Source organism: Gigantopelta aegis, chromosome 6, assembly GCF_016097555.1.
Source record: "Gigantopelta aegis isolate Gae_Host chromosome 6, Gae_host_genome, whole genome shotgun sequence".
In the NCBI taxonomy this organism is placed as follows: Eukaryota; Metazoa; Mollusca; class Gastropoda; order Neomphalida; family Peltospiridae; genus Gigantopelta; species Gigantopelta aegis.
This window is the reverse complement of record NC_054704.1, coordinates 62087113-62115037: the sequence shown is the minus strand read 5'-3', so window position 1 is coordinate 62115037 and position 27925 is coordinate 62087113. Positions and strand designations below refer to the sequence as shown.

The 27925-nt window shown below is 36.5% G+C and overlaps 1 protein-coding gene across 1 annotated transcript; it reads right to left on the bottom strand.

The window, feature by feature from the left end:
* Positions 1–1445: 1445 nt before the first annotated feature.
* Positions 1446–22673, bottom strand: LOC121375128 (protein mel-28-like). The gene is made up of 7 exons (XM_041502379.1): positions 22550–22673; positions 12026–15638; positions 10995–11181; positions 9926–10263; positions 6880–7053; positions 5173–5381; positions 1446–4571 (listed from the first exon to the last, which is right to left on the bottom strand). The coding sequence occupies exons 2-6, from the start codon at positions 15629–15631 to the stop codon at positions 5187–5189; spliced, it is 4500 nt and encodes a 1499-aa protein (XP_041358313.1). The 5' UTR covers positions 15632–15638; positions 22550–22673; the 3' UTR covers positions 1446–4571; positions 5173–5186.
* Positions 22674–27925: the final 5252 nt, after the last annotated feature.

Genomic DNA, 27925 nt, shown 5'->3' with positions numbered 1-27925 from the left:
GGTCGAAATAGTCCTACATCAATGCCAATCTAATCATTCCCTGGTTAATGACATCTATGAGTGGTACCTACTTCTGCCCTACACATTTACAAAATATCATAAAAACAGGTTTGATTATTCAAAGTTATTCCTTTAATTGAATAACTAACAGCTTATTTTCAAAAGCAGATTTAGCAGACATCAGCTATTTAGACATCATGTGACATGATACTCGTGACATTTCCAACATATGGAGATCAAGGATGCCAGGGTGCCAGACCTGTCAACCCTCCCGGATTCCGCGGGAGTCTCCCGGTATTTGAACAAATATCCTTTCACCTGTGCGGGAGACAGTTTCTCCTGTTAAATTACATTTTCGTAAGCATAAAAAAAAATCGATCCTCTTTTGTCAAAATAACAGAAGGGAAGTAACTCTGCCTTTTTTTTTCATTCAGAAAATGTCGACTACTTTCGGTTTCTGAAAATGTAACAGGCCGAATTGTCCCGACTGTTTAACCTTTGCCGAAGTGAGAATTGTGGGATAGCCTATTTATATTGTTAAAAAAGCACATGGAGTTTATAAAATGACGTGTTATTATAATGTTTGTTGTCTAATGGCTACGAAGCGTGTTGCTGCTAATTCAACAGGCTGTGTATTGACATTCAGTGTTGCCATATATAAAAAAACACCTATCCAATTTAGTTCTAATAACACCTCTGAATTGTAAAATGTCTTCCCACTGGATTACATAATGCAACTTTGACGAATCTGAACTGCCAGACTTCGAGTTGACAGCGATACACACAATGCATGTTAAAATCACATGTCACAGCAAGAGAACGAAAAGACCAATTAGCTGTATAAACATACTTGTATCAGTTAATTTTGTATGTTTGTGCAGTAAAATGTTGGTTATAAGGGTACACTTCAAGACATTATTTTTGTACAATTAAAAAATGTTGTGTTTGACATTGACATAAAGTTACTCACGGAAATGGGTATAATTCCGGTATATTTCACACGATGTCCGTAATGAGGTTTTATTTATGATTAATGAAAATACAATGTTTATTACATCATTATAATGATTTTAAATAAGTACCACGCCACCGTTCCTCATTATAGTAAAAACTTAATATTAATTTATAAGATTTATATAAATTTGTCTTTGGTACTTAGGTACACTAACCACAAATGATAATGTAACGCAACCTGTAAGGCTGTAAGTGTAATACCGTAAATGTACTAATTAAATTTTTTATTTCTTGTTCATGTTCTTAACATTTTTGGATAAAATATATATATTTTTTTAAATATGTATTAAATCATAATAATATTTGAACTTAAAAAAACACAAAAAAAACACACTTTTTTTTCTTCTTTTTTTTAATGCCAAGATCTAAGGTTAAGAAGTATATATAACATTATAAAGTATTCATATAACTTATTATAATAATTTTTTTTTTTTAAATCTTGCGATTTTGGGTTAAATTGTGTGAATTTAAAAAATCTCCTGCTTTTTGACAAAATCTCCTGCTTTTTCAACACACACCTCCTGCTTTCTCTTGACTAAAGGTTGACAGGTCTGCAGGGTGCATGTGTACTGCCAACCTGTTATGGCATCTTTGATTATGTAATGATGTTGTAAAGAGGTGTTTTCAGATATCTGTTGGTTTCAGAAGATGTGAATTCCTGTGTAATGTACAAAATAACATTGATGTACGTTTGTTTCGACAATTTATGGTCAGATGGTGTAAATGTTGTAGTCATGATGGTCATTGTAACCATATTTCACTGTATGTATATATTATTATGGAAACATGATAAGTGTGTTGTATTATTTTGTTCATTACGCAGGAATTCACACCTTCCAATACTGACAGAACAAACCAGAAATAAATGTGCATTCGATGTCTGAAAATGAGTAATTTTAATTTAAAATACTGTTTAAGAGTAATAGTACCATGCTTAGGTTGTTTTCCCCATTGACAAAAGTATGCAGTAAAAGTATATAACAGCACATTTTTTTAAACCCCCACCTCTGACCGAGTCAAACTTCCTCGTTGCAATTTCACTTAAAGCCATGGTACAAGTCGGTTACTGCATAAACCTACTCATGGTATGCATGATTATTTGTACACTTTCTTTGTTTTGATTGATAATAGACCAAACTTCATTTTGAAAGTGTGCAAATAACCACACATACCACTCGTAAATTTATGCACCAACTTTAAACTTCTTAAAAATAAATATATTTTAAGAATAAAGGCACTCAGTAAAATGTGTTTCTCCATGATTATTGCCGTTTTAAATCCATTAGACATTGAACGTTTACTGCAACTGAATTGTAACAGTGATCATACTAACTGATATACTGTTAGAGATTCCAATTTTGATGCATTAATATGGCCAAACTGATCAGATTAATTTTACTAAATGGTGAATTTACAAAGGTGTATTCTGTTCTTTAGCAGTTTATCATGAATTGCAGACTACATGAAAACAAAGTTTATCCAAGTCAATCACATTTTCCATTACAAACATGTCTTTAAAAATAAAAGAACCATAGTTAAGGAGCTATAAGGAATGCTTAGGTGAATTAAGTAAATTATCTGAACACAATAGCAATAATAAAAATTAAACAAGAACTACATAATATCAGAAAATGCACATACTTTCAGTAATATTACTCAAACAACAGCTAAACTGCCTATTCTGTTTCATGGATTTTTAGTTAACAGAACATAGTACATCTAATAATAATAAAGTTTTCACTTGTGGGTGTCTTACCTTAGTTACATCACACTTTATACCCGATTTAAAACATATTTAACAGTCACAAAATAAACTTATTCTGTAACTCACAAAAAAAATGTTCAAAGTTTTAAATTCATTAATAACAAAAACGTAACAAAATACCCATAAAAAGAAATAGGTCTCTATGTAAGATAAGTTTGTGATACATTACAAAAAGAAAAGATAAAGTGAATAAACACATCTATTACAAGCTCCTCTCTTACCTGATAAGAGACAAGTGGGTTACCAACACTTTCCAAGACTAGTAGCAAAGGAGACATGAAACAAGACACTAACTTCAGTTTCCACAAACAGCTCAATTAAAATGTATTTCATAAGTCTATTACATACAATTGTTGATCAAGTGATTTGAATGTCTGGAAATATATACTAATACAACATAAGAATATTTTTAACCACATACATGTCAAAAAAAAAATTCACATGAATATAAACAACCTAATGCTTTTAACAAAACCTATTGACACGAGTCACAATATTTCAATAACAAAGCAAATAATTAAGTCAATTCTTCATTAAACTGTGATACCTCTATCTAATGCACATCACAAAAAGTCTAAACATAATATGTAAACAGGTTTAACACTAATATTCTGTCTATTTCACTTCTTACAATAAAACAATCCATATTCATATATCAGGGGTTAGCTAAGAAATGACCTACCATAAATTGCATCCACAAACTGCATTAATAAAAATCCATAAAAGTTCATCTCAATGCAAATTAAAACTATATTTTTAATTAAACTTTAAAAGAATTAAAGTTTGCATAAATTAAATTTTTTTGTTTTTAACATGCATAAGAGATGAACATTCATAGATAAACTATAAACTCAATGACTTAAGACTTAAGGGTTTGTGTGAAATGGAGATAAAATGAGAAACTAACATTATTTCACCTTTTGACTTCATAAATGCATGACAAAAACAGGAATTTGCCAAATCCAGATCATTATAGGAACTTAATATTTATCTAAAACAGAGAAGATTCAATTTCAGCATTCAAGGGGTAATTATATACAAGCATAATATATATGGTAAAAATGTTGTCTTATGATCAAGACACATAATGTGCTTACCTTACCTACTTCTATGGATAATTCAAGACAAAGCAAATGTGTTTATGCAGATCTCAACGCACATGGTTGAAATGCCATTGTTTAAAGGCCATTTAATTGTGTTTTAAAAGAAATCACTCATTTATGAAATAACTCATGACACAATCAAGACTCAGGGTATCTTTTTAGTTCATGTTTTACTTGCAGAAAGCAGTCTACACGTCTACACATGTATACATTTTAAAATGTCTTCCTAGCAATTTTAGATAGCAAATTTATGCAAGTCTTTTTGAAATATAAGCAACATACAGTAATAGTAATTGCTTAAGAATATTAATTAAAACAATCTCGTTTTCAGCCAGTCAGTACTTCCATAATACACAGCTATAAAAATGCAGTACAGGGGAAATAACTCTCCATGGAAGGAAATATCAATACCAAGTAAGGTTTTCAAATCTCTTCCGCCCATTCTGTATACATTATCGCATTTGTTTATTTACACTTTGTGATTCTAAATCATTATAGCTGACATCTACTGACCATTAAACTGCACCAAGTGATATTAAACATTAAATTTGATTTATCATGATGCATTTGCAATAGATTTTATTCTAGTATCTCAAGCACTTCAGAAATTACGACAAAACAGATTCAGTAAAAGAACCATCACTGTCTTGGGTCGAGTCACATGTGAACATGTCTGGATCTGTCATACTCTGAAATAGAAATGAAACAATTAAATCTATTAAAATACAAAAATAGCACTAATATCCAAAGTTTGAGGAACTTGAAGTACATAGAAAATATATGACTCTTTAATTATGTTATGGAATTGATATTATATCTTACTTTATTCAGAGTCAACATCAACAATAACTTCAATCTGACTCATTTCAGATAAAAATGTTATGGTACAAGTTCATGTTATGGTGAAAATCCATATTGGAATATATGAACTCTTACAGTAAAATTCTATATTACAAACAACTGATTTTCAACTTGCAAAACAAAAGACTGGTAAAACAAAGTGCTACGCTTATTAATCATTTAGTGTAACACATAAAGATATCAGTGTCGTGGCTAGTACTAACCAATGTCATGGTCCACAATTTTTGTTTTCAAATGACTTTGGAAAATCCATTTTAATTAATTTAATTAATTATTTGAAGGTAAATAATGTTTTGGAAAACATATGAGATAGGTGTTTCCGCGATTCTGTGATCGTGGGAAATCAAGTGCCTTGAACAATGAACTGTTTGCGTCCTTGTTTTTCATAAGTGTTTTCATTACATGTAATTATTTTCCTTTTCAACTTACGAGACAAGGAGTGATTACGGCATTTCTGTGTAGATGGTGTTATCTGTGGTGCCAGACACCTCCGAGGTGGGCTGCATGGCGAACTGAATAGGCTCGTCCTGCTCTACAATGGCATGAGTGACCTCGTTGGGGTCAGCTGCCTGTACAATGATGATCGTCTCCTGTCCACCCTCTGTCTGCAGTGTTGTAAATGTCTGTCCTTGTAAAACCTGATTCATAGACACAAAATTATAATTAAATTAGATGTTAATTTTTAACACTGCTTGTGACCTCTTTTCCTTAAAATATTTTAAAACAGCAAAATTATAAACAGAATAATACTGGAATAAATAAAATGAAAATTTGACCAGTTTACTCATTTTGTTTTTATTATATGACAGGGTGGTGTTTTATGTTGTATAAATTCATAAAGAAGGTTGTAATTTAAATTATTACACAGTAAAAATCTTGTTTGTAGCAGAATATTATATTAATAATTATGGGTATTTGACTCAATCATTCAAACAGTTAATTTTTAGAATTATAGTTTTAATTAAATTCTTTAATTATGAAAAAATTCCATTCCAGTAAATAATTATGCTTTAAGCAGTAAACAAGTGACAAAAACCAGTGATCTCAATATCTTACATTAAATGAGTATTCCCAATATAATGTAGGCCTACATGGAAGTTTGTTTTGTTTAAGTAGTACACTTTGTTTATGTATGAACCTGTGAGGCATCCGTTACTATCCCCAGTCCCACCCCCCAGTGTAGATGAAGTGAGTGAACTGTGTTTGTGTACGAACCTGTGAGGCATCCGCTACTATAGCCGTGTAGGTTCTGTCCCAGTCCCCCCCCCCCCCCCACCCCCGTGTAGATGAAGTGAGTGAACTGTGTTTGTGTACGAACCTGTGAGGCATCCGCTACTATAGCCATGTAGGTTCCATCCCAGTCCCACCCCCCCCAGTGTAGATGAAGTGAGTGAACTGTGTTTGTGTACGAACCTGTGAGGCATCCGCTACTATAGCCGTGTAGGTTCTGTCCCAGTCCCACCCCCCAGTGTAGATGAAGTGAGTGAACTGTGTTTGTGTACGAACCTGTGAGGCGTCCATCACTATAGCAGTATAGGTTCCATCCCAGTCCCACCCCCCAGTGTAGATGAAGTGAGTGAACTGTGTTTGTGTACGAACCTGTGAGGCGTCCATCACTATAGTCATATAGGTTCCATCCCAGTCCCACCCCCCAAGTGTAGATGAAGTGAGTGAACTGTGTTTGTGTATGAACCTGTGAGGCGTCCGTCCCTATAGCCATGTAGGTACCACCCCCCCTCCCCCAGTGTAGATGAAGTGAGTGAACTGTGTGTGTGTGTACGAACCTGTGAGGCGTCCCTCACTATAGCCATATAGGTACCACCCCCCAGTGTAGATGAAGTGAGTGAACTGTGTGTGTGTGTGTACGAAGCTGTGACGCATCCCTCACTATAGCTGTGTAGGTTCCATCCCAGTCCCACCCCCCAGTGTAGATGAAGTAGTAAACTGTGTTTGTGTACGAACCTGTGAGGCGTCCGTCACTATAGCCGTGTAGGTTCTGTCCCAGTCTCACCCCCCAGTGTACATGAAGTAGTAAACTGTGTTTGTGTATGAACCTGTGAGGCGTCCGTCACTATGGCGGTGTCGGTTCCACCCCCCAGTGTAGATGAAGTGAGTGACCTGTGTTTGTGTACAAACCTGTGAGGCGTCTGTCACTATGGCGGTGTAGGTTCCGTCGGACATGGTGGCGTACACGGTGGTGCTGCCGTCCTCATTCTCCTGCACCTCCTGCTCCGTCAGCGTCACCGTGTGCTCCTCCTCCAGCTCATCCATGTCGTCAGGCACCTCATCCTCAATCTTACGAATGTACGCCTAGATAAGAAACACACAAACATTTTCAACATCTTCAACGACTTCAAAGTTTGCATCTCTATGTTAGTAATTCCGACGCCATATCACGGTAAATAAAATGTGTTTGAGTGCGTCGTTAAATAAAACATTTCCTTCCTTCCTTAGTAAATACAAATAAACACCTACCTATAGTCCGTGTCCCAGCAGTGAATGTCGTTTTCTTACCATGGTATGCTTAGAAAATAATTATCTGTCCTGAGTGAATGAATGTTGTAATCACGATAATTCGTAACTCCTTGTAGCAAGTTGGTTATTCTCATTATTATCCATTGTCACTTTTAACTGGTTTTTAATTTTAAAAATTCCTCTGGTGTCTATAACAAAGCCATTAGCCATTATGTCATATAACCTTACTAGTATTGCATGATGCTGGGTTCCACCTAGCATCTGGAAAATGGGGAGTCATCATGGCTCACAGAGTTTTATTTAAAAAACGGGAGTCATCTATGATATATTTCTTAAATCACATAATTAACTGAATAACTGTCTTGTTTATATTACATGCATATATTATATCCACTATTCTATCTGTATAACACACACACACACACACACACACACACACACACACACACACACACACACGTTTTTCTTCTTGTAGCCTAAATAATTTAGTGGGGTTTTTTCTTTCTTTTTATGCTTTTAGTCACCCAATGCTGCATGCTAACCTGCTTTGTAATGTAGCTTCTCCTGCACAATAAGTGGCATAGGAAGGTGCCAAAAAGTGTATGTGTGTGTGTGTGGGGTGGGGGGTGGGGGAGCACACACACACACACACACACAGATATATATACAACATTGCTACTAGCTGCTACTGGATCAAGAAAAGTGGGAGGGGCACATGCCCCCCACCCCCACTTCCCACACAGTGAATAATTATGACTACCTCCTATTACGAGATATGCTCAACCATCTACATGTATTAAAAGCAATAAAGAACAATAATAAAACCAAAACAAAAAACTAAACATTTAGACCGAACTAAACACTCGAGGCTGGTTAACTAGTACTGATATCCGTAAACAGACAGACATTGTCTAAATTTAGACAAAGGGATTGGCACACTACATCAGCCACACTGTTTTTTACACTTATGTTATGTTACAAGTATTGATACAGTTGGGAACCAGTTAAACCGTTCAGTTATTTTCATTTGGAACTTTGTAGTTGTTAGGTTTTTATGTATTTAAAAAAATTAATAATTAATGTAAATCGATTGACATGAGAAATATTTGGCAACAACTATGATGCACACAGATTTTGTTTAGGAGCATTTAAGGTCAATGTTAAACCCTGCATGATGTAATGTAAGTGACGTCGTGGCATAACAGCATTCTTTTTACAGCCATGTGTTTACGATACAAAATCATACGACTGTGGTTGCATTAGAAAATAAAATAATTTTTCTAATCTATTAAAGCTGCTGCTTTTAAAAATATATCATTATATGATTATGAAACAAATGAGTCAAAATATTCCTGTAAATCTTTGTAGATCATATAACGTACGTGTAATCTGACTCATGAATGGAAACATTATATGAATGAAAGTGAAGTTTCGGCTGTGGTTAACAACCAACCAAACGTGGTCATTTTTAAGCCAGCCAATCAGTGGCCGTTGAAGCAATCTGCACACTGCAATTTTCGAAATAATATTACCCCGTATATTTGAGCCCATATGGGTTATAAATTACAATTAACAAAAACAATGATAATGGAAGGACTAAGTATTCTAATTTTAGACATTACAGAAACATTTCAAAGACATTAAATCACACACACATAAAATCTTTTGTGATATTACACCCACAATTAAAAATTGCCTTCTCCATGACTATGTTTTCAATGTTTGCTGTAAATATTACATAAATCTAAAGTGAATACGTCATGTATTGTGATGCTCCCTGTAAATATTACATACAGGTATCTAAGTGAATACATGTGTCGTAATGCTCACTGTAAATATTACATACAGGTATCTTAAGTGAATACGTCATGTGTTGTGATGCTCACTGTAAATATTACATACAGGTATCTTAAATGAATACATCATGTATTGTGATGCTCCCTGTAATTATTACCTGTACAGGTATCTAAGTGAATACATCATGTGTTGTGATGCTCACTGTAAATATTACATACAGGTATCTAAGTGAATACATCATGTGTTGTGATGCTCCCTGTAGATATTACCTGTACAGGTATCTAAGTGAATACATGTGTTGTGGTGCTCACTGTAAATATTACATACAGGTATCTAAGTGAATACATCATGTATTGTGATGCTCTCTGTAAATATTACCTGTACAGGTATCTAAGTGAATACGTCATGTATTGTAATGCTCCCTGTAAATATTACCTGTAGTTATCTAAGTGAATACGTCATGTGTTGTGATGATCCCTGTAAATATTACCTGTAGTTATCTAAGTGAATACGTCATGTGTTGTGATGATCCCTGTAAATATTACCTGTAGTTATCTAAGTGAATACGTCATGTGTTGTGATGATCCCTGTAAATATTACCTGTACAGTTATCTAAGTGGATACGTCATGTATTGTAATGCTCCCTGTAAATATTACCTGTACAGTTATCTAAGTGGATACGTCATGTGTTGTAATGCTCCCTGTAAATATTACCTGTACAGGTATCTAAGTGGATACGTCATGTGTTGTAATGCTCCCTGTAAATATTACCTGTACAGGTATCTAAGTGGATACGTCATGTGTTGTCATGCTCCCTGTAAATATTACCTATACAGTTATCTAAGTGAATACGTCATGTGTTGTGATGTTCCCTGTAAATATTATCTGTACAGGTATCTAAGTCAATTACCTGCATGGCTTTGGCTGCTTCTCCATGTGCTACATGAATCTTGCCAATATGTTCGAGCAGAAGTTTCTTGCGTTTGAATGTTTCATGACACATGTCACACATGTATGGCGACAGCTTCTTGTGAACGAGCTGGATGTGCGACATGAGGTTGGACTTGTTGTTGAAGCAGCGTCCGCAGTCACTGCACTTGTGGGGCTTCTCTCCAGTGTGAATGAGCATGTGTCGATCCACGTGGTACTTCTTGGTGAAACGCTTCTCACACACAGAGCAGATGAAAATCTTCTGATTGGGCGACTTCCAGCCTTCATGTACACGCTTCGTGTGACCAATCAGAGCTCCTGCAACAACAAACAAACATCAAAAGTTGAAGAATACACCCTAAAAGGCTATGTAACACTTAACATGACTCTGCACTGCGGACAACACCTCAGTGCGTTCAAAAACATTTACAAATTTAGAGATCAACACAGAATGCAAACTTAGGGGTTCAGCCATCTACATTGCAACTGATTTAGTCACATATGCAACCATGTTTTTCATCGGCAACTAAAACAGTTCATACTATCCATATAAAAAAATAAGTAGGCACCATCTGGCTCCTTGATGGACAGTTAATTTCGAGGGCTAGGGTTTTCATATGACTCATCCAGCAGCTTTTATGCCTATATCTGGCGAGCATGTATTTCAGCAACTTTTTGTTTGTTTTTTGTAAAATAATAATTTTATTAAAATATGTAAGAAAGAAAAAATCCCTCGGAGGTGAACATTTTGACCCTGGGACCCTGGGTGTACTTTTTCTAACACATAAGATCGATTCTTATAATAATTTTTACATACTGACATTTTAGGCATATAACATTCTAGACAAACTGCTTTTAATTTACATATTAAGCAGATTCTTATTTCAACAAATACACCTAACACAAATTTTAAACTAGTATTCCCTTGGCTTTGGATCAGCATCGATGGCTTGTCAGTAAAGATTCTGTCAAATACATTTTTACTAATTTAATGTTCTCATGAAAGTTGTACCACAAGTTGATAAAAATATGAAAATTATCCAGCTTACCTAGAGTCTTAAACGCAGCCTTGCAGGTGTTGCACAAATACTGCCTGGTGTGCAAATGCATTCCCTTGATGTGTGTATTCAGATTTCCTCGGAATGCGGAGGTGTAGTCACAGTGTGGACACTTGTATGGACGTCGGCCAGAGTGAACGGTACGCATGTGAGAACTCATGCCCGTCTTCAGAACAACCTGGTGAAGAACACAATGCAATGTTTTGCAATCATTAACATGTACATATTAGAATTAAAATGAAACTATAAAGTCATATAATTTGTGTAATAATGCCAGTGAATACAAAAACTCTTCTTCAAGTGTTTAAAAGTGATGTTGTTTGAAACCCTATTATGTATCTGCAATATATATATATATATATATATATATATATATATATATATATATAGTAGTCATAATAAAGTACATTGATAATCAAAGCTTTAACCACACTAGGTCACAATCAAGCACACAGAAGGTAACTGACAATTGCCTTTGGGTGCGTTACAAAATATTTGGGACGAGCAGGATGTGAAGTAACAAACAAGGTCATTTTTCTTATTAATAAGACTTCCAGCAAAACAAATAATGTTGATGAAATCATGTCAGAGGGGATAACAGAAACATTGTGGAAGTTTAGAGGTGAATCATGGAGCGGTCTTAGCGCTACTTTTAAACAAAATCCTGTTGCTGTTCTTTGAATTTTATTGCCCCTTGCAAATTTGTATTTTAAATACGACTATATACAGAGAAACTTCCTTTCAGTCATGTTTATTTGCCATACAAATTGCCATCTGTGGGTTATGAGTGATAAATTCTACAGTTCGAACCCTGAAATTTGTTTCTGAATTATACAAAATGCTAGATGTTTTTGCAGAATACCCATCATTGTAGTTCAATGCATGTTTCTATTGATAATCCATGTAATAGAGAGCAAATGCAAACTATGTTTATTTTGTGTGAAAAACATTTACTGGAACTAAAGATATTTATCTCTACATGTATGCAACTAAAAATTACATTCCTTAAAATGAATTATTACCTTTCCACAGATGGGACATGGAATTTGCATTCGATTCTGTTGATGCAGCTCCATATGGCGTTTCATATTCTTGGTGACCTTGCCACATTCAGTGCATGTCTCTCCTGAATCATCAACACCTGTCGTAGACACTTTCATGATTCGCTCCCGCCACTTAGCATTTCGCATTTCCTCGTCATAATCTGGCTCATCTTTGTGTTTACTTTTAATATGCTTCACCAATCCAATGAAAGCTTTATCGCAAAATGGACATTTCAAAGCCTCCTCTGTATTTCTCTTAATAGATTTTCTTCTAGGTTCATTATCTTCAAACAAGCTTGGATCTTCCTCACGTCTTCGCCTCCTCCTTGGACTGTCTTCATCATCGTCATCATCATCATCAAAATCCATTGCATCTACCTCTGCATCAACATTCAGGGGTCCAAACTTTTTCTTTTTCAGTCTAGGATCAGTTTGTGTTTGAACAGACCTACGCCCAGCTGACTCAAATATTGTTTCAACCTCAACAAAATGTGCAGTCTGAGTACCATGACTGGACTGTCTCTCACCATCACCAAATTCGTCTTCATCAATTTGATCAATATTGTAGACATCCCCTGTTCCAGTTGGCGTCCCAGGTATAATTCTAATGACACGTTTAGAATCTGGAATGGATACTAATGGAGTTGTATAAGAATCAGAGCTTTGCAGTGTGGTGGATGTGGACAAGCTAACAGGAATTTCTTCACCTACTTCCTCTTCCTCCTCCTCCTCATCATCCATGGGTTCAGCTTTAACAATAGTATAGGTTTCTTCATCATCTTCGTTCAGTAGTTCTGCAGTTCTGGTCACCTCTGTAGTACCAACAGTGGTGGGTGTAGATACTGTACCAGATAACCCGACCATAATTCTTCGTTTCTTTTGTGACTGTGCACTCTGAGATGGCGAGGTGGTTTGTGTTGAAGTGAACTGAGTACTAGTTTCAGCTACTGAACTGTTGGTACTAGCATCTGCAACTGAAATCTCTTCCACTTGATCCCTGGTTCTTTTTCTGTCTGACTTTGAGGGTGATTCTGTAATCCGAGGTGTTACAGATACAACGTCCTCAGGTTTGTTTTTACTTGGACGGCCTCTTTTTGGTGTTGCAGGGGATTCTTTTGGTGTTTGAATGATTGTTTTTTCTTGAGATGAATCCATTTTGCTAGAAATTTCCTCCTTAATATTTTCTACAACTTTGGGAGGTCTACCTCTCCCTCGTTTTGGAGTACTATCTTCATCATCTGTTAATATTTTCTTAGTAATTTTTGGAGTGGTAATGGAATTAGAATCTTCTTCTTCATCATCTTTTTGCACTTTGCTACGTTTCCCTTGTTTGGTATTTTCTTCTTCAGCTATATCTTTACCAGGTCGACCTCTCAGTTTGCTCTCTGTGCCTTTTTGGGGAGTTTCAGATTTTTTAACTTTCTTTCCTTTCTCTTCCTCAATCTCATTATCTTTTGAAGGCCGGCCACGACTCCGTTTTTGTTCAGGTTTGTCTTCAGATCTGACACCTTTCTTTGCCTTTGTAGAGTCTTCATTGTCAATTTCTGCATCTATTTCTTTTGGTCGACCACGACCTCTCTTTGGTGTGACACTAGTTTCCTCTAAAGCACTGTTTTCTACAGTGTCATCAGATTTCCTAGTGGGTCTTCCTCTTCCTCTTTTTAACTCTGCTTCTCCAGACTGTTCATCATTAACAGTTTCTTTTTGAGATGGTCTGCCCCGTTTATTTTTGGGAGTTTCTTCTACACTGACCACTGGTTCAGCATCTAAACTTTTCCTTGAAGGTCTTCCACGTCCCTTTTTAACTTCAGTTGTCACTTGAGATGTTGGTTCATCTTCAATAGCTTCTTTTGTTGATGCTCTACCACGTCCTTTCTTTTTCTCAGATGCAGTGAGGTTTTCAGTATCTGGTTCAATTTCTTTACGAAGTCTACCTCTTCCTCTTCTTGGTTCAGGACTCTCACTGCTTTCATCAGACTCCTTACTTAGTTGCCCTCTTTTTTTGTGTGTTTCATTCAAAGCCTTTTCGCTGTCCAATTCTTGATCTTCTTTTGACCCAATTTTTGTCAATTGACTTTCATCATGTACTTCAGATCCTTTGCGTAATCGTCCTCTTCTCCTGGGAGTTTCAGGTTGTTCTTCGGCTTCTGTATCCTTTTTGGATGAACCTTTTTTTCCCTCAGCTTCTAACTCCCTGCGAGGTCGTCCTCTTTTCTTTGATGTTTCAGAAGCTGTAACCTTTTCACTTTCTATTTCCTGTTCATCTGTACTAGAATTTACTTTAATGTTTCTTCTACTTCGTTTTTCAGTGTTTTCAACTTTTAACAAAACCGTTTCTTTTACAGTCTTTCCTTTCTTAGCTTTATCTGTTGTAACAATGGCATCTGATGATTTACTTTCCTTCACATCTTCATCTTTTCTTTGACGTCCTCTTCTTGTGGACATTTTCACTTCTTCAGAAGGTATGGACTTGGAAGAATTCAATTCATTTTGAATGGATTCTTCTTCAGACAACTGATCACCTTGGTCATTACTGATTTGCTTAGACGGTTCTACCTGTGCTTGAACACTTTGAGCCAAAGCCTGTATTTTAGCTAACTGTGCTTCTTGTTCATTTTGGGGAGGAGCCAGTGTATCATCTGAGCGTGGACGTGTCTCTTTGACTCCAGAGATCTCCATTACAGAAACACTTTCATCTTTATTCTCAAGTGGAACAAAATGTTCCTTAATAATTGTCTCTTCGACTACTGGTACTAAACTATTGTTCTCCTGAGACTTTGCAACTTCTTCTAAAAGATTAATATTTGTGGATGATCGATTGGCTTCTAACTCTTCTTCCTCTTCTTCTTCTTCATCATCCTCCAAGCTTATTATTCTAGTTTCACCATCCTCTTCAGCTCCACCAGTAAGAGCTTCACCAGGCTGCAAAAGTTGTGATGGACTTTTACTGCCATCATCATCATCATCATCATCATTCAGTGGAATTAATTCTTCTTGCTCCACAGTTTCTGTTTGTTCTCCAACAATCTCTTCTTGACCTTCCACAATTTCTTCTTGTTCTTCCACAATTTCTTCTTCTTGTTCTTCCACAATTTCTTCTTGTTCTTCCACAATTTCTTCCTGCCCACCTACAATTTCTTCTTGTTCACCTACAATTTCTTCTTGTCCACCTACAATTTCTTCTTGCTCTTCCACAGTTTCAATAGACTGTTCTATCACCTGGTGTTCTTCATTTATATCAGAAACTGGCTCTTCTCTATTAACCACTTCCATCTTTTCATCTGTTAGAACAACTGTGATAATTTCACCATTGGAGTCTTCCACAAAACCAATAGCATCATCACCAGTCTGCATGGAATCTGACCGTTTACCGTCAGCACTATTATGGGTGTTAGCAGACACCTCAGGGCTTAGTCCATCTGGGTCTTCACTTTCAGCCACAGTGTGGTCACCTCCTACATCTCCAGCACCATCTTCCTGCAGTAATGTTTTCGGAATTTCCTGTGTCTGCAAAACAGATGCATCTGTAATTTGAGCTCCTTCTGCATAAACACCGTTGCTGGACTCAGATTGTTCAGGATCCATTTCTAACCTAAAAAACAAAAACATTACTAACTGCATGTCAAAATACATTTTAGTTGTGTCAACATTTTAACTCGTGTACATAGCATTCAAGAACAATATTACATAAATGTCTCATATCTCTACTACACATTTTAATTTTAAAAATTAAACAACCAAATTAAATTCTGTAAGCAGCATGTCTTTTTATGAGATCGCAGTTTGAACAATTTAGTTTTTCTCAAATTCTGTACCTGATAGCTCATGAGTATTTTTGTGCTGGGGGTGTCGTTAAAGGTAGACTAAGCTCCAACAAGAGCCGTATGTGTTGGAAAGATGCATACCCAGACCACCAACACATACTGACACTTTAACAAATGAAAAACACGTAATTTTTGAATTAATAAAAAAAACGTGATTATTCCTGCTAACTGGGGGCAGCCATTTTGTTTTGTTTTTGTGATGACCGGTGGTATAGCATGGTGCGAGGTGACGTCAGCTCAGGTCCAACTTCTCTATTATGCACAGTGTAAACAAATGCTCTAATTTACGACAAGGCGCTTCGCTTTCATCAACCTGACTTGTAAAACAACAAATGACTTGATAGTATAATAAACTATTTAGCTAAATATATTTCAGTTTGCATCAATATAATAAAATGGAGTTATAGTATTTTTTTATTTTAAAAAATCCAAAGAAAAAAATGCATATTATTAGGCCTATTGGTAGGATACGTTTGAGCAAAAACGACCACTCACGATACCCAAGTGATAATTTTCTTTTCTCTGGGACTACGTAATTGGTCAGTTTTGTGATTTTAGATGGGAAAGTCTACTTTATCAAGGGTTTTACAGAATTACTTACAGTAATAAAGCTGGTAAAGTCCATTACAATTTGAGGTTATCACACAATACCCTGTGATCTTAATAAAAGAGGCACGTCTTTTTAGTGTGTCTAGACACAAGTGTCTAGGGACCGTCTAAATATACACCTGCCAACAAAGAGCCACAGGTACAGGCCACGGAAAGAAAAGACCAATTAAACAAGAAAACACCCCGACTATTATTTCAGTACGTGGGTTAATTTATATACAAAATACAATATTTCAACTCTTTGACAATGGTGGTTTATTTTGTATTGAAAAATAAACCACATATACACGTTGCTGTGTTACTGGGATAGATATTATTACAGAACACTGTGATGCATCCGCAAAAATCAGGTATGTTTTGTTTCTTCAGTTCGAAGACTAATTCCTGACGTGACACGTTAGGTATTATGTAACCATCAACTCGCCAGAGGGCGTATTCACTGGGATGGTACAAAATAGCTGCACCCGTTATATATAATAGCCGTCACATTTAACTGTTTTATTAATTAACTATGCGATTATACTTGTTGATATTAAGCAATAATGTGCATTATGTATCATTGAATATGCACACCAGTCCAAAAGCCTTGCTTTAGTATTCCTTTAAACATTAATTCTGACACTCAGGAAAAATAATGAAATGCCTAAGGTTGATGTCAAACACTTGCTGCACCATCATTTTGGCTTTATACACAAGAAAAATAACATATATCTAACAGTAATTGTTTTGGCACATGTATAGAGTTTCTGTCAGAGGGTACAAAGGAAAAATCATGTAGCATAAAAAATCTTAGAAATTACTGCATAAATTTTAATAATCATCACAGCTAATGGCGCCAATGAAAAATTATTGTTTTGTTTTTAAAAACAAAACTAAAAATGTTAATTCTGAGAAAAAATTCCCACTTTTGTTTGAGTGATGGCGAAACAAACAATTACAAATAAGTCCAAGTATGGACACGTCATGATAACAAAAATAATTACATGCAGTTCAAATTGTTGCTGCCTAGTAAGTATTTCATTTTAACTTATTTTTGTCCTTATTAAGGTTTAAACACGCTGTCCTGGGCACACACCTCAGCTATCTGGGCTGTCTGTCCAGGACAGTGGATTAGTTTGTTAGTGGTTAGTGAGAGAGAAGATGGTGTAGTGGTCAGATTACACCTACCCATTGAATCGTTAAAACTCGCTCTGGCTGGGAGTAAGTATTGGGCTGCGAACCCTGTACCTACCAGCCTTATGTCCAATGGCTTAACCACGACACCACTGAGGCCGGTGGCTGTTAAGTAGATTTGCTGCTTACTCTTAATCCTGGCAGCGAGTACTTGCTACCTTGTAAAAAAAGAAAAGAAAAAAAAAAATCTGACCCTGTACTTTAAAATTTGTTTAGCATTTACAAAATATATATGCAGTGAAGATATGTTATTTATTGTGTACCAAAACAAAATGATGGGGCGGCAAGTGTCTTTGATCGACCTTAGTATTTATATTCAGTATCATACAGTTTTTAGCTACTGCTTAGTTTCAATACAGTAAAAATATTTTCATGAAAATGTATGCAACAAATAATTTGCAACAGAAACAGAAGTAGGTCAAATATGCTAAGTTATATTAATTAGTCACTTGATCAAGGAAAATCAGGATTATGATTAAAACGTGATGAAAAATCATCCAATCGCACAATTCAAGAAGGCCAAAGGAGCTGTTTCAGTCACCTGAATATGTTGCATTATGGGTAATATAAAAATTATCCAATATTTAGTTTTATTCATAACTTTATGATGTAAAAACATCCAATTAAATCAATGAAAGTGTCTAACCCTATGTTATCATGATCAAGGAAGCCAAATAAACTATTGCAAGTATTATTGGATATGTTGTGTTACATATACATATATATATAGAGAATACTATAGTCTGTCACACAGAGAACACTTTTTTTCATACTATGGAATTTACTACAAATTATTTATTTCTGAGCAGATTGTTTTCTAAATTGCACACAAAAATAGGTTTTTTGTTTTTTTTCCAAAAACACTTTTCTTCATACTTCAAACCAAACAAATTATTTACAAAAAACATTTTTGTAGGAGGATGGGACAGACTATAGATACCATTTATCTTTAACAAGTTGTTTTAAAAAGTTTTTATACGAGTTATAAGATAAATGGTATCTAAATGAAATGAATGTAATATTCAGTTTCTTCTGATTGGATCTGATAGCAACTGTCTCTGATCAGGAACAGGAACAGGAACAGGACATGGTTTAATGTGCACATTCAGAGCAAGCTGTTGTAGCACACCCCTATTATGGGCACACACCTATCAGGAATCTCTGATGATGGTAAAAGGCCTATATATATATGAGAAATGTACACGAAACAAAATATACACCTGCCAATCAGAAACCACAGGTACAGGCTACAGAAAGAAGAGACCAATTAACTAAGAAAACACTCAGATTATCATTTCAGTATGTGGGTTTATGTATGGACAAAACATAATACAGTTATTTTGACACTAACAAGGTGGTTTATTTTGTATTCAAAAATAATATACTTATTGCTGGCCTACTGGGATGGATATTATTACCGAAACTTCACGGTTTATGAGCACATTAAAATAACACCCAGGACCCAGATCAGACTTTAAACTTTAAGACCTTTGTTCAAAATTTGATGTCAAAATTACTTTATTTTTTTAAATACTATTAAATAGTCCAATCCTCTCTTCTTTCTCTTATTTATTTTTGGACTGTCCTAATTTGCTCCAAATTATATAAATATTTGGCCGAGCAGTCAATTCTTTTATTTTTGGCTAGTTAACGTATTTTATAGTTATTTTATTTTTTAAATTCTATTAACTTTTTCACTAATAGCTATTTTTAAAATTCTACCCATTTTCAACTCTAACCCACCACCATTCAGTCCCAGACCCAGTCACTGGCAAAGTCAAAGATTGTGCCCGGGAGAGACATGCTTGAACCTTAATTGGATATAGGCATGTTAATTAATATATTATCCAATCCAGTATGTGGGTTAATGTATGGACAAAACATAATAGTTATTTTGACACTTTGACAATGGTAGTTTATTTTATATTGAAAAATAATATATAGGGGCCTACTTATTGCTGGCTTACTGAGATGGATATTATTACAGAACATTGTGATGCATCCGCAAAAATCAGGTACGGTTTGTTTCTTCAGTTCTAACTTTAAGACTAATTCCTGATGTGACACGTTAAGTATTATGTAACCACTGGCTCGTCAGAGGGCGTATTCACTGGGATGGTACAAAGTGACTGAGCCCATTATATATAACAGCCATCACATTTAACCATTTTAATTAAATATGAGAGGGCGTATTCACTGAGATGGTACAAAGTGACTGAGCCCGTTACATATAATAGCCATCACATTTAACAGTTTTATTAATTAAATATAAGATTATACTTGTTGATATTAAGCAAAAATGCATTATATATACTTTTTGTATGATGACATGAGTAGCCCAAAACTTTCATAAACCTGAGATAAGAGACACACTATAAATAAAAACAACAATGAAGCTCCAATCAGACAGTGGTTCTTTCAAATAAGCACCTAACTCTGTCATTCCTTTCCCACATCTCTCTTATGGAGGTTCTGGCTGAAGCTTGTCCAGTGGAAATGTTTTATTCTTTCCAACACAGATGACCCAGACCATCAAGACAACTATCAACAACCCCTGCAATTACCCACAGCAATCGGCAATGCCAGAGTTTTTCATTCTCAACTGCATTTTTTTTGTTGTGGGCAATATTGGAATTTTGTTTCAAGATCTATTTTTGCCTTATTGTTAAAAATAAAATATATGTTGTGAACTGAAAATAGATTAAATATTAAAACAGTAACTGCACAGTTATTACTAAGTATTTGAATTTCAACGCCCTTGGGCATGATCGAAAATACATGTCAATTACCAGCATTAAACGTGTTCTAACTAGGTCATTGAACTGTTGACTGTTCATAATATGTGCATTGCAGGGACCACTGGATTGCAGGGAGGGTTAACAGCTTATACATCGTTGAACCATGGCTATGGTGCAGTATGAGTGTTTTATGTTTAGTAAAATGTTCAGCATACACTCGTACAAGTTACTTGAAGTGTTATGGTTGGCCTGGTGATGAGATACATATATTTGTAGATATACATATAGTAACATATATATAGAGATCGTTTTGATAGTTTGATCAAATTTTCCCTCCGTCATTTATATAGACAAAATATACTATTCTTTTGGGGTGCCGAGTGACCTAATCTCCCCCTTCCAAAAAAAAAAAATATATATATATATATTTTAATATACACACTGATTTACTTGGGTTTGAAAGTGGGGCAGGGGGCTGGGGGCTGGGGGAGGCATTCAGTCTTGGTGACAAATTTCCTAAAAGAAATTATGCCATTATTTAAAAAAATTATTTTAATTCTGTATCACATTAAATATATCCCGACACTTTGATGTAATATAATTAAAAGATAAAGATTGTACTGGCACATCACTACGGACTGACTATTGTCATCCCCTTACAACCCCATTATTCTTGATCACCCATGTGTCATTCACATGTTAACTATCACTTTTAGTCTTGAAACAATTACTGCCACTAATAAAAATTAATCTTACAGTATACTGGCAAACAAAACAAATGAACTCATCATTCAGATTTACTTACAATCCAGAGTTGCAAATTATAACGGTAAAATTGCCATGGAAAATGCTGTGGACACTATTTCTTTGCCGCAGTAATTTTATTCATTGCAAGGGTTGATCAACCAATCCAAAAGCTATTATTCTCTTGTATAATCACTAAAAATGTGTCACCGACTTCTTTGTGTATAAGTAGTTGTCAATTAATTACTTATTTTCTACAGTTAGTTGTCAATTAAAGAGAGAAACATATATGTGCAGTTTGCACACACACAAACTCCCCCCCCCCCCCCCCCCCCCCCCCGACAAATTACAAAATATTAACACATTTACTAAAATGCACAATTTGAAACATACATGTGGAAAGTGTGACATACAAGTGTTGGAAGATCATAATGATGGTGGTATCGGGCATTATATATTAATTTCATTTTTAACTGATGCCATGATGAGTGCCAATGCACCTGTACTCCCCCACCCCCAAACATCTATGACAAACTGCAGGTTATTATGTCTAGTGTGTTATCACTAACACACATTTTTCTTTAGAAATTAGTCAATTTAGTGTTCATCAATTTCTGCCATTTTTTGGAAGGCTGTCACAGAATCATGCATAGTTGTGACATTGTGGGCATAATAGACACTGATTTGAGGCAAATCTCATGGCTGATGCTAGTAATTTAGTCCTGTGTTTTAAATTTATAATGCTAAATTCTAAGAATTAAGTTGAAATCGATTTTCTTCTTTTACACATCAAAACAGACCCTAGCTTATATGTTATTCGATGTAATTATAAAGTGCTTATAACCTTCCTGTTCAAGCATGCCAACTAGCAGCAAGGAGCTGCGAGATGGCTGTTGGCAAATGTCTGGTCACATGATCAGTATGAAGCTCATATTTATTTACGATACTAATAAACTAACACAAAAATAAATAACACAAAAGTACATTTTTATTCGGTCTTATTGCTAAGAAGCTGTTGCCAACAAAATGCCAACATGTGAGAACTTTAGTTATTCAAAGGGAACCAACTCGCATATTTTATGGCAGTTTCGCTCGATGTCGCGTGAGGTTGGGTGCCCCGCCATTATGCCTTTGTCTGACCTGACAGACTAAACGAACATGGCTACAAATATATACTCAACTAAAACATTAAATACTGATTCGTTATTGTTTATTGCATCTGTACATAATATACAACAATAACAACGTTAGTTCAACAACATTTGGCGGCATAAACTAGCCAAAAATTGTCGCCCCTGTGTTTTCCAGGGGCAGTAACCATTTTGATAATCACAACAGACCGTCCCCCTTAGTTATCGCCCCATTAAATTGCGGCTACGGAAATGGAGTGTCCTAGTTATATTTGCAGTACTTACAATATGTGAAATAAAACCACATTCGGACGTATTTCAGATTTTGGAGAGTCTTCAACGACGCTACATTGATTAAAACAACCTTTATGCAAACGTATGTAAATAGGTCAAATATGCTATCGTTCTTGGCTTTGTTACTACCCATAGTGCCTTGCGTACCGTATAGTCAGTAATAAATAATGAGGAAACCTTTTTTTCTTTTTTGTATTTGCCATTTGGCCTCGATTAGGCAATAAATCTGTTTAGTGTACAGAAGGCCTAACCCGCCTTTCACATTATGTACCATAAAATATCACAAACGTTGAAGAAAAGCAAGCACATGCACGAACAAGTGCAAAATCCATCCACAAGTGAAGAAATAATATTACAAAATAAAAGTATTAGAAAACAAAACAAATTTGCTCTGACTGGTCTGAGATAAAAAAAGAAGAAGTTGATTTCCTTTGCCATTTAGGTGGAGAAGAAGGGGGCTGGGTGGTACTGTAGGGCTCATAATTTAAAGTAAAATATGGCCAGCTGTTACTTATTTATATATATATATATATATATATATATATATATATATATATATATACATACATACATACATACAAGCTTCGATAGCTCAGAGCGTATAGTGGTTAGTCTTGCAATTTGCGGGTAATTCGGTGCCACAGGTTCAGCAACGGCATGGGACAATTTGTGAGGCCAGAAAGGATTTAATCATCCCCTGCACCAGTGTGTTAATATCTATGTATGTAACAGTCAACCTCGACATACATACAATATATAGATATTCATACATACATACATACATACATACATACATATACATATGGAAATTAATTAAGCAACACCCGTATTTGCTCAGACTGAGCAACTTTAATGAACTGGTGCATGAAATGTGTCAAAGATTTCCATACCATATGAAATTTTCAGTGAACAGAAAGGGATGAGGAGAAACATAACCAATAATACCATGACATAATGTGGTTTATTTGAAGATGGTACAGATTTGGAAAATGACTTCATTTCATTCAACCGGCCTCGGTGGCGTCGTGGCAGGCCATCGGTCTACAGGCTGGTAGGTACTGGGTTCGGATCTCAGTCGAGGCATGGGATTTTTAATCCAGTTACCGACTCCAAACCCTGAGTGAGTGCTCCGCAAGGCTCAATGGGTAGGTGTAAACCACTTGCACCGACCAGTGATCCATAACTGGTTCAATAACGGCCATGGTTTGTGCTATCCTGCCTGTGGGAAGCGCAAATAAAAGATCCCTTGCTGCCTGTCGTAAAAAGAGTAGCCTATGTGGCGACAGCGGGTTTCCTCTAAAAACAGTGTCAGAATGACCATATGTTTGACGTCCAATAGCCGATGATAAGATAAAAAATCAATGTGCTCTAGCGGCGTCGTTAAATAAAACAAACTTCTTCATTTCATTCAAAAACATTACAAATTTCACTGTTGTTGCACAGACTTAACCGTCAGTACCATGCATACATCTGGTTCACGGAAGTGAAGAATAATGTCTGGCAAGTCCAAATATTGACTTTCCATCAGTATTTCGTGTAACCTCCCTGCACACGAACAACTGCTTCAAGATGCCTCCTCATTCCTTGAATCAATCTCTGGATTTGATTTTGAGGAATCCTGTTCCAATCATCATGCAAAGCAGCAGTCAATTCATTGAGAGTCTGGACAGGTGGGTCTCTCTGTCGAACACGACGGCCTAAAATGTCCCACATATGTTCAATGGGATTGAAATCTGGACTCATGGCTGGCAATGGAATGGTCTCAACAGCATTCTGTTGCAAGAACTGGGTGACAGCATGTGCTCTGTGAGGACTGGCATTGTCATGCATGAAGATGGGTCTTGTGGCTAGAGGATGATTATCAAAATGGGGGACAACAGCTCTCTCAAGGATCTCCTGTTGATACTGAGGCCCATTAAGGTTACCACGAATGGTGATGAGGTCCATCTTGCAACCCAAGGAAATGCATCCCCATACCATGACTGACCCTCCCACAAAGGGAACCGTCTTCTGAATATTGTGGGGAACCATGGCTGTGTTCCTTTGTCTCCAGACACGTGTACGACCATCCACCATATGCAATAAGAAACGACTAACATCGGAAAAGTGAACCCTCCGCCATGATGCAATGTTCCAGCGAACACGTTAATTATACCAGGCAAGTCGTCTTTTGTGAGCTGGAGACAAGTTTTATATGTTTGATGGGTCTTCTGGCCCTGTATCCTGCTGTTTTCAGCCGATTCCTGACGGTCCTGTAGGAAATGGCTCTCCCTGGTAACCACTGTTGTTTTAAAGATGTGCTTGAGTCCCATGAAATACGCCCAACAAGCCTCAACAATACTCTATCCTCTCTTATTGTTGTCTTACGGGGTCTGCCAGGTCTTGGACAATCTTTAACATCATTGGTAGCCCAGTGTTTGGTCAACAGTCTTGAAATGATGGAAATATTGCGCCCAAGTTAACGTCCAATTTGTCTGAGGGACATTCCTGCATTTCTCATGCCAATAATTTGCCACCTTATAGCCTCTGACAATTTACGACGTGCCATGACAATTATGGTACTGAATATTCAATGCAAATTGACAAGAGAGAGTGTGACATGTAATCATTACAAACTTGATTTCAACACTGTTGAGGGTATGACATTTCACGTGCATTGTTCGTCGTTGCACGTGCATTGAATATCTCCACGAAAGTCATGCTGTTCAGCAAGATGCCACATGTCAATATATCATTCAAGAAAATGCTCTGTTTTCTTAATTCACAGAATTATAGGTCTATGAATTGGGTGTTGCTTAATTTATTTCCATATGTATACATATATATATATATATATATACACACAACCGTCTCAGTTGTATCGGCGCGTCCGGTGATTCAGCGCACTTGGTATTTTGCTTAAGTATGCTTAGGAAGTTGTCATGTTGTCGGGGTTTTTAACGGATTAACGTTCAATTCCTTTTTCAGTGGTTAATCAAGTATCAACATATTTATTGTTACGGGTGCAATAAAAACAAATATTAGAATTATCAATAATTATATCATAATTTCAAAATAAATCATTCACCTGTTTTCGTGTCTATAAACGCGAACTAGGTCAGCCTTATTGATATTAAGAATGTTAAAACCAATCTAAAAACACCTGTTCCGCATTTTTTAAATTATAGTAAACCGTAATTATTTTTGTTTAAACTGAAAAGGAAAACGCAGACAAATACCAACAAAACAAAACTTTTACACCTTAATTGATAGTCATTCCAGTTCACAATTGTCACATTGTTATAAAATATAAAAGCGAAATAAGATCCACGTGTGTGCACAATCTACCCGAGAAAAATAAAATCCACGTAGGCATCTTAAATAGCCATGCATGACAATGAACATGTATACATCTGAAGTACTGTGCCACTCAAGAAAACGATTCCAAAATTGATCATGAGATGGGTCATGTGTGATCGTTCATTTTCATAGTAATATTTTTAACAAGACAAAACAAAAAAGTACTAAAATAATTCTGGGACAACAGTGTAACGTTTATGGGCTAAAAGTGAGGTCATGAAACAATTTGTAGTGTATTTCAGATTGTGCACTGCTTCATTGGTGAGAGACACATTTTATTAAGTATTTCACAGTGTTCACATAGAAAATGGTCCTTGAATGCTTAGGTGCGCCGATACACCGGACAGCACTGTATATATATATACTACTCAAAAGAATTTAAGGGTCAAAAATTTATAACCAAATAAGTTTCAGAGTGTATTAGATTGATGATGTAAACTACACAAAAAATTTAATTTATTGTTCCATATTTACCAAAAAACCCCAAATAAACGTCACTGTATACAAGAAAGTCACATGACATGCTGTCAAAGTTGAAGGTTGTCAAACATGGATTTTACACATTAGAACATTCGTTTAATAGTGTGTGAATCCACCCCTGGCGCGAATACACTCGACACATCGTTGCCTCATGCTGTTGATCAGACGTCTGAAGAACTCTTGGGGAATGGCCTGCCCCTCTGCCATAAGAAGTTGACCCAGATCATGAAGGTTGGCCGGAGGGGCATGGTTATCCCGAACTCTCCTGCCTAATTCGTCCCAGGCGCACTCTATTGGGGCCAAGTCAGGCGAATATGCTGGCCAATCCATCCTGGCGATACCCTGTTGTCTGAGAAAGTCCGTTACCACCCTGGCGCGGTGGGGTCTGGCATTGTCATCCTGCAGAACTGCCCCGCCGCCAATCTGCTGAAGGCCTGGGAGAACCAACGGCCGGATAATCTCATTCAGATAGCGGATTCCATTCAGATTGCCATCCACCACATAGAGGGGGGTCCTGTGGTGGATAGAGATGCCGCCCCACACCATGACGCTGCCACCACCGAACCGGTGACGTTGTCCAACGTTAACGTCAGCGAAGCGCTCCCCAGGACGTCTGTAGACACGAACCCGACCGTCGTTGAAATGGAGACTAAACCTGAACTCATCAGTGAACATCACTCGACCCCACTGAACATGTTGCCACTGCAGATGAAGCGTGCACCAGTGACGTCTGGCCGTTCTGTGACGTGGTAGGAGTGGTGGTCAAACAGCCTGGCGATGGCAGCGTAGATTATTGGCTCTCAGACGATTGTGTATGGTTTGATCAGACACTCGAGTTCCAGTCGCAGTCCGCAGATTGTCACGTAATCGACGTGCAGTGGTTGTGAGTTGACGTAGAGCCATATTGGTGATGTAGCGGTCCTCTCTATTTGTAGTGCTTCGGGGTCTTCCCGAACGTGGACGATTTCGAACAGAATTCGTTGCTTGGTACCGTTGCCACAGTCGGCCAACGACACTGACTGACACTAAGTCTCAGAGCAACATTTCTTTGCGTATTGCCATCCTGAAGCCAAGCAATAGCCCTTCCTCGATCTTCGATAGTCAGTTGAAGTCGTACCATTGTCGAATTTGGAGTGTGCACCGTACATGAACGCAAGCTCCAATTATACGGAAATTCAGCATTGGGAACATGGAATACACATGCAAAGCGTGCAAATGAAGTGCTTTGTGAAAAAGCTAGTTATGGGCACTTAGCAGACCTTTCGCGTTTGCCCTAATTTACGTGCAAATGTAAGCATGTTTTCGCCATTAGAACTAGTCGACAGTGTCAATGACAGTGGATTTTAATTCATTTATGGGTTGCTTAGACCCACTTTCGTCAAAATGGAACAATACCATGCGTGACATTATGATCTAGCTAATATAATTGACATTCAGAAAATAATGTCGAAAATATCGTCTGACCCTTAAATTCTTTTGAATAGTATATATATATATATATATATATATATATATATATATATATATATATATACTCTTCAAAAAAAG

Excerpts from the sequence above, each read along its gene's own strand:
- LOC121375128 (XM_041502379.1), bottom strand. The coding sequence starts at position 15,631 with ATGGATCCTGAACAATCTGAGTCCAGCAACGGTGTTTATGCAGAAGGA. Across the intron at positions 10,264-10,994 it reads GGCTGCGTTTAAGACTCTAG|GAGCTCTGATTGGTCACACG; the intron begins GTAAGCTGGATA and ends TTGTTGTTGCAG. Across the intron at positions 7,054-9,925 it reads AAGCAGCCAAAGCCATGCAG|GCGTACATTCGTAAGATTGA; the intron begins GTAATTGACTTA and ends TTTCTTATCTAG.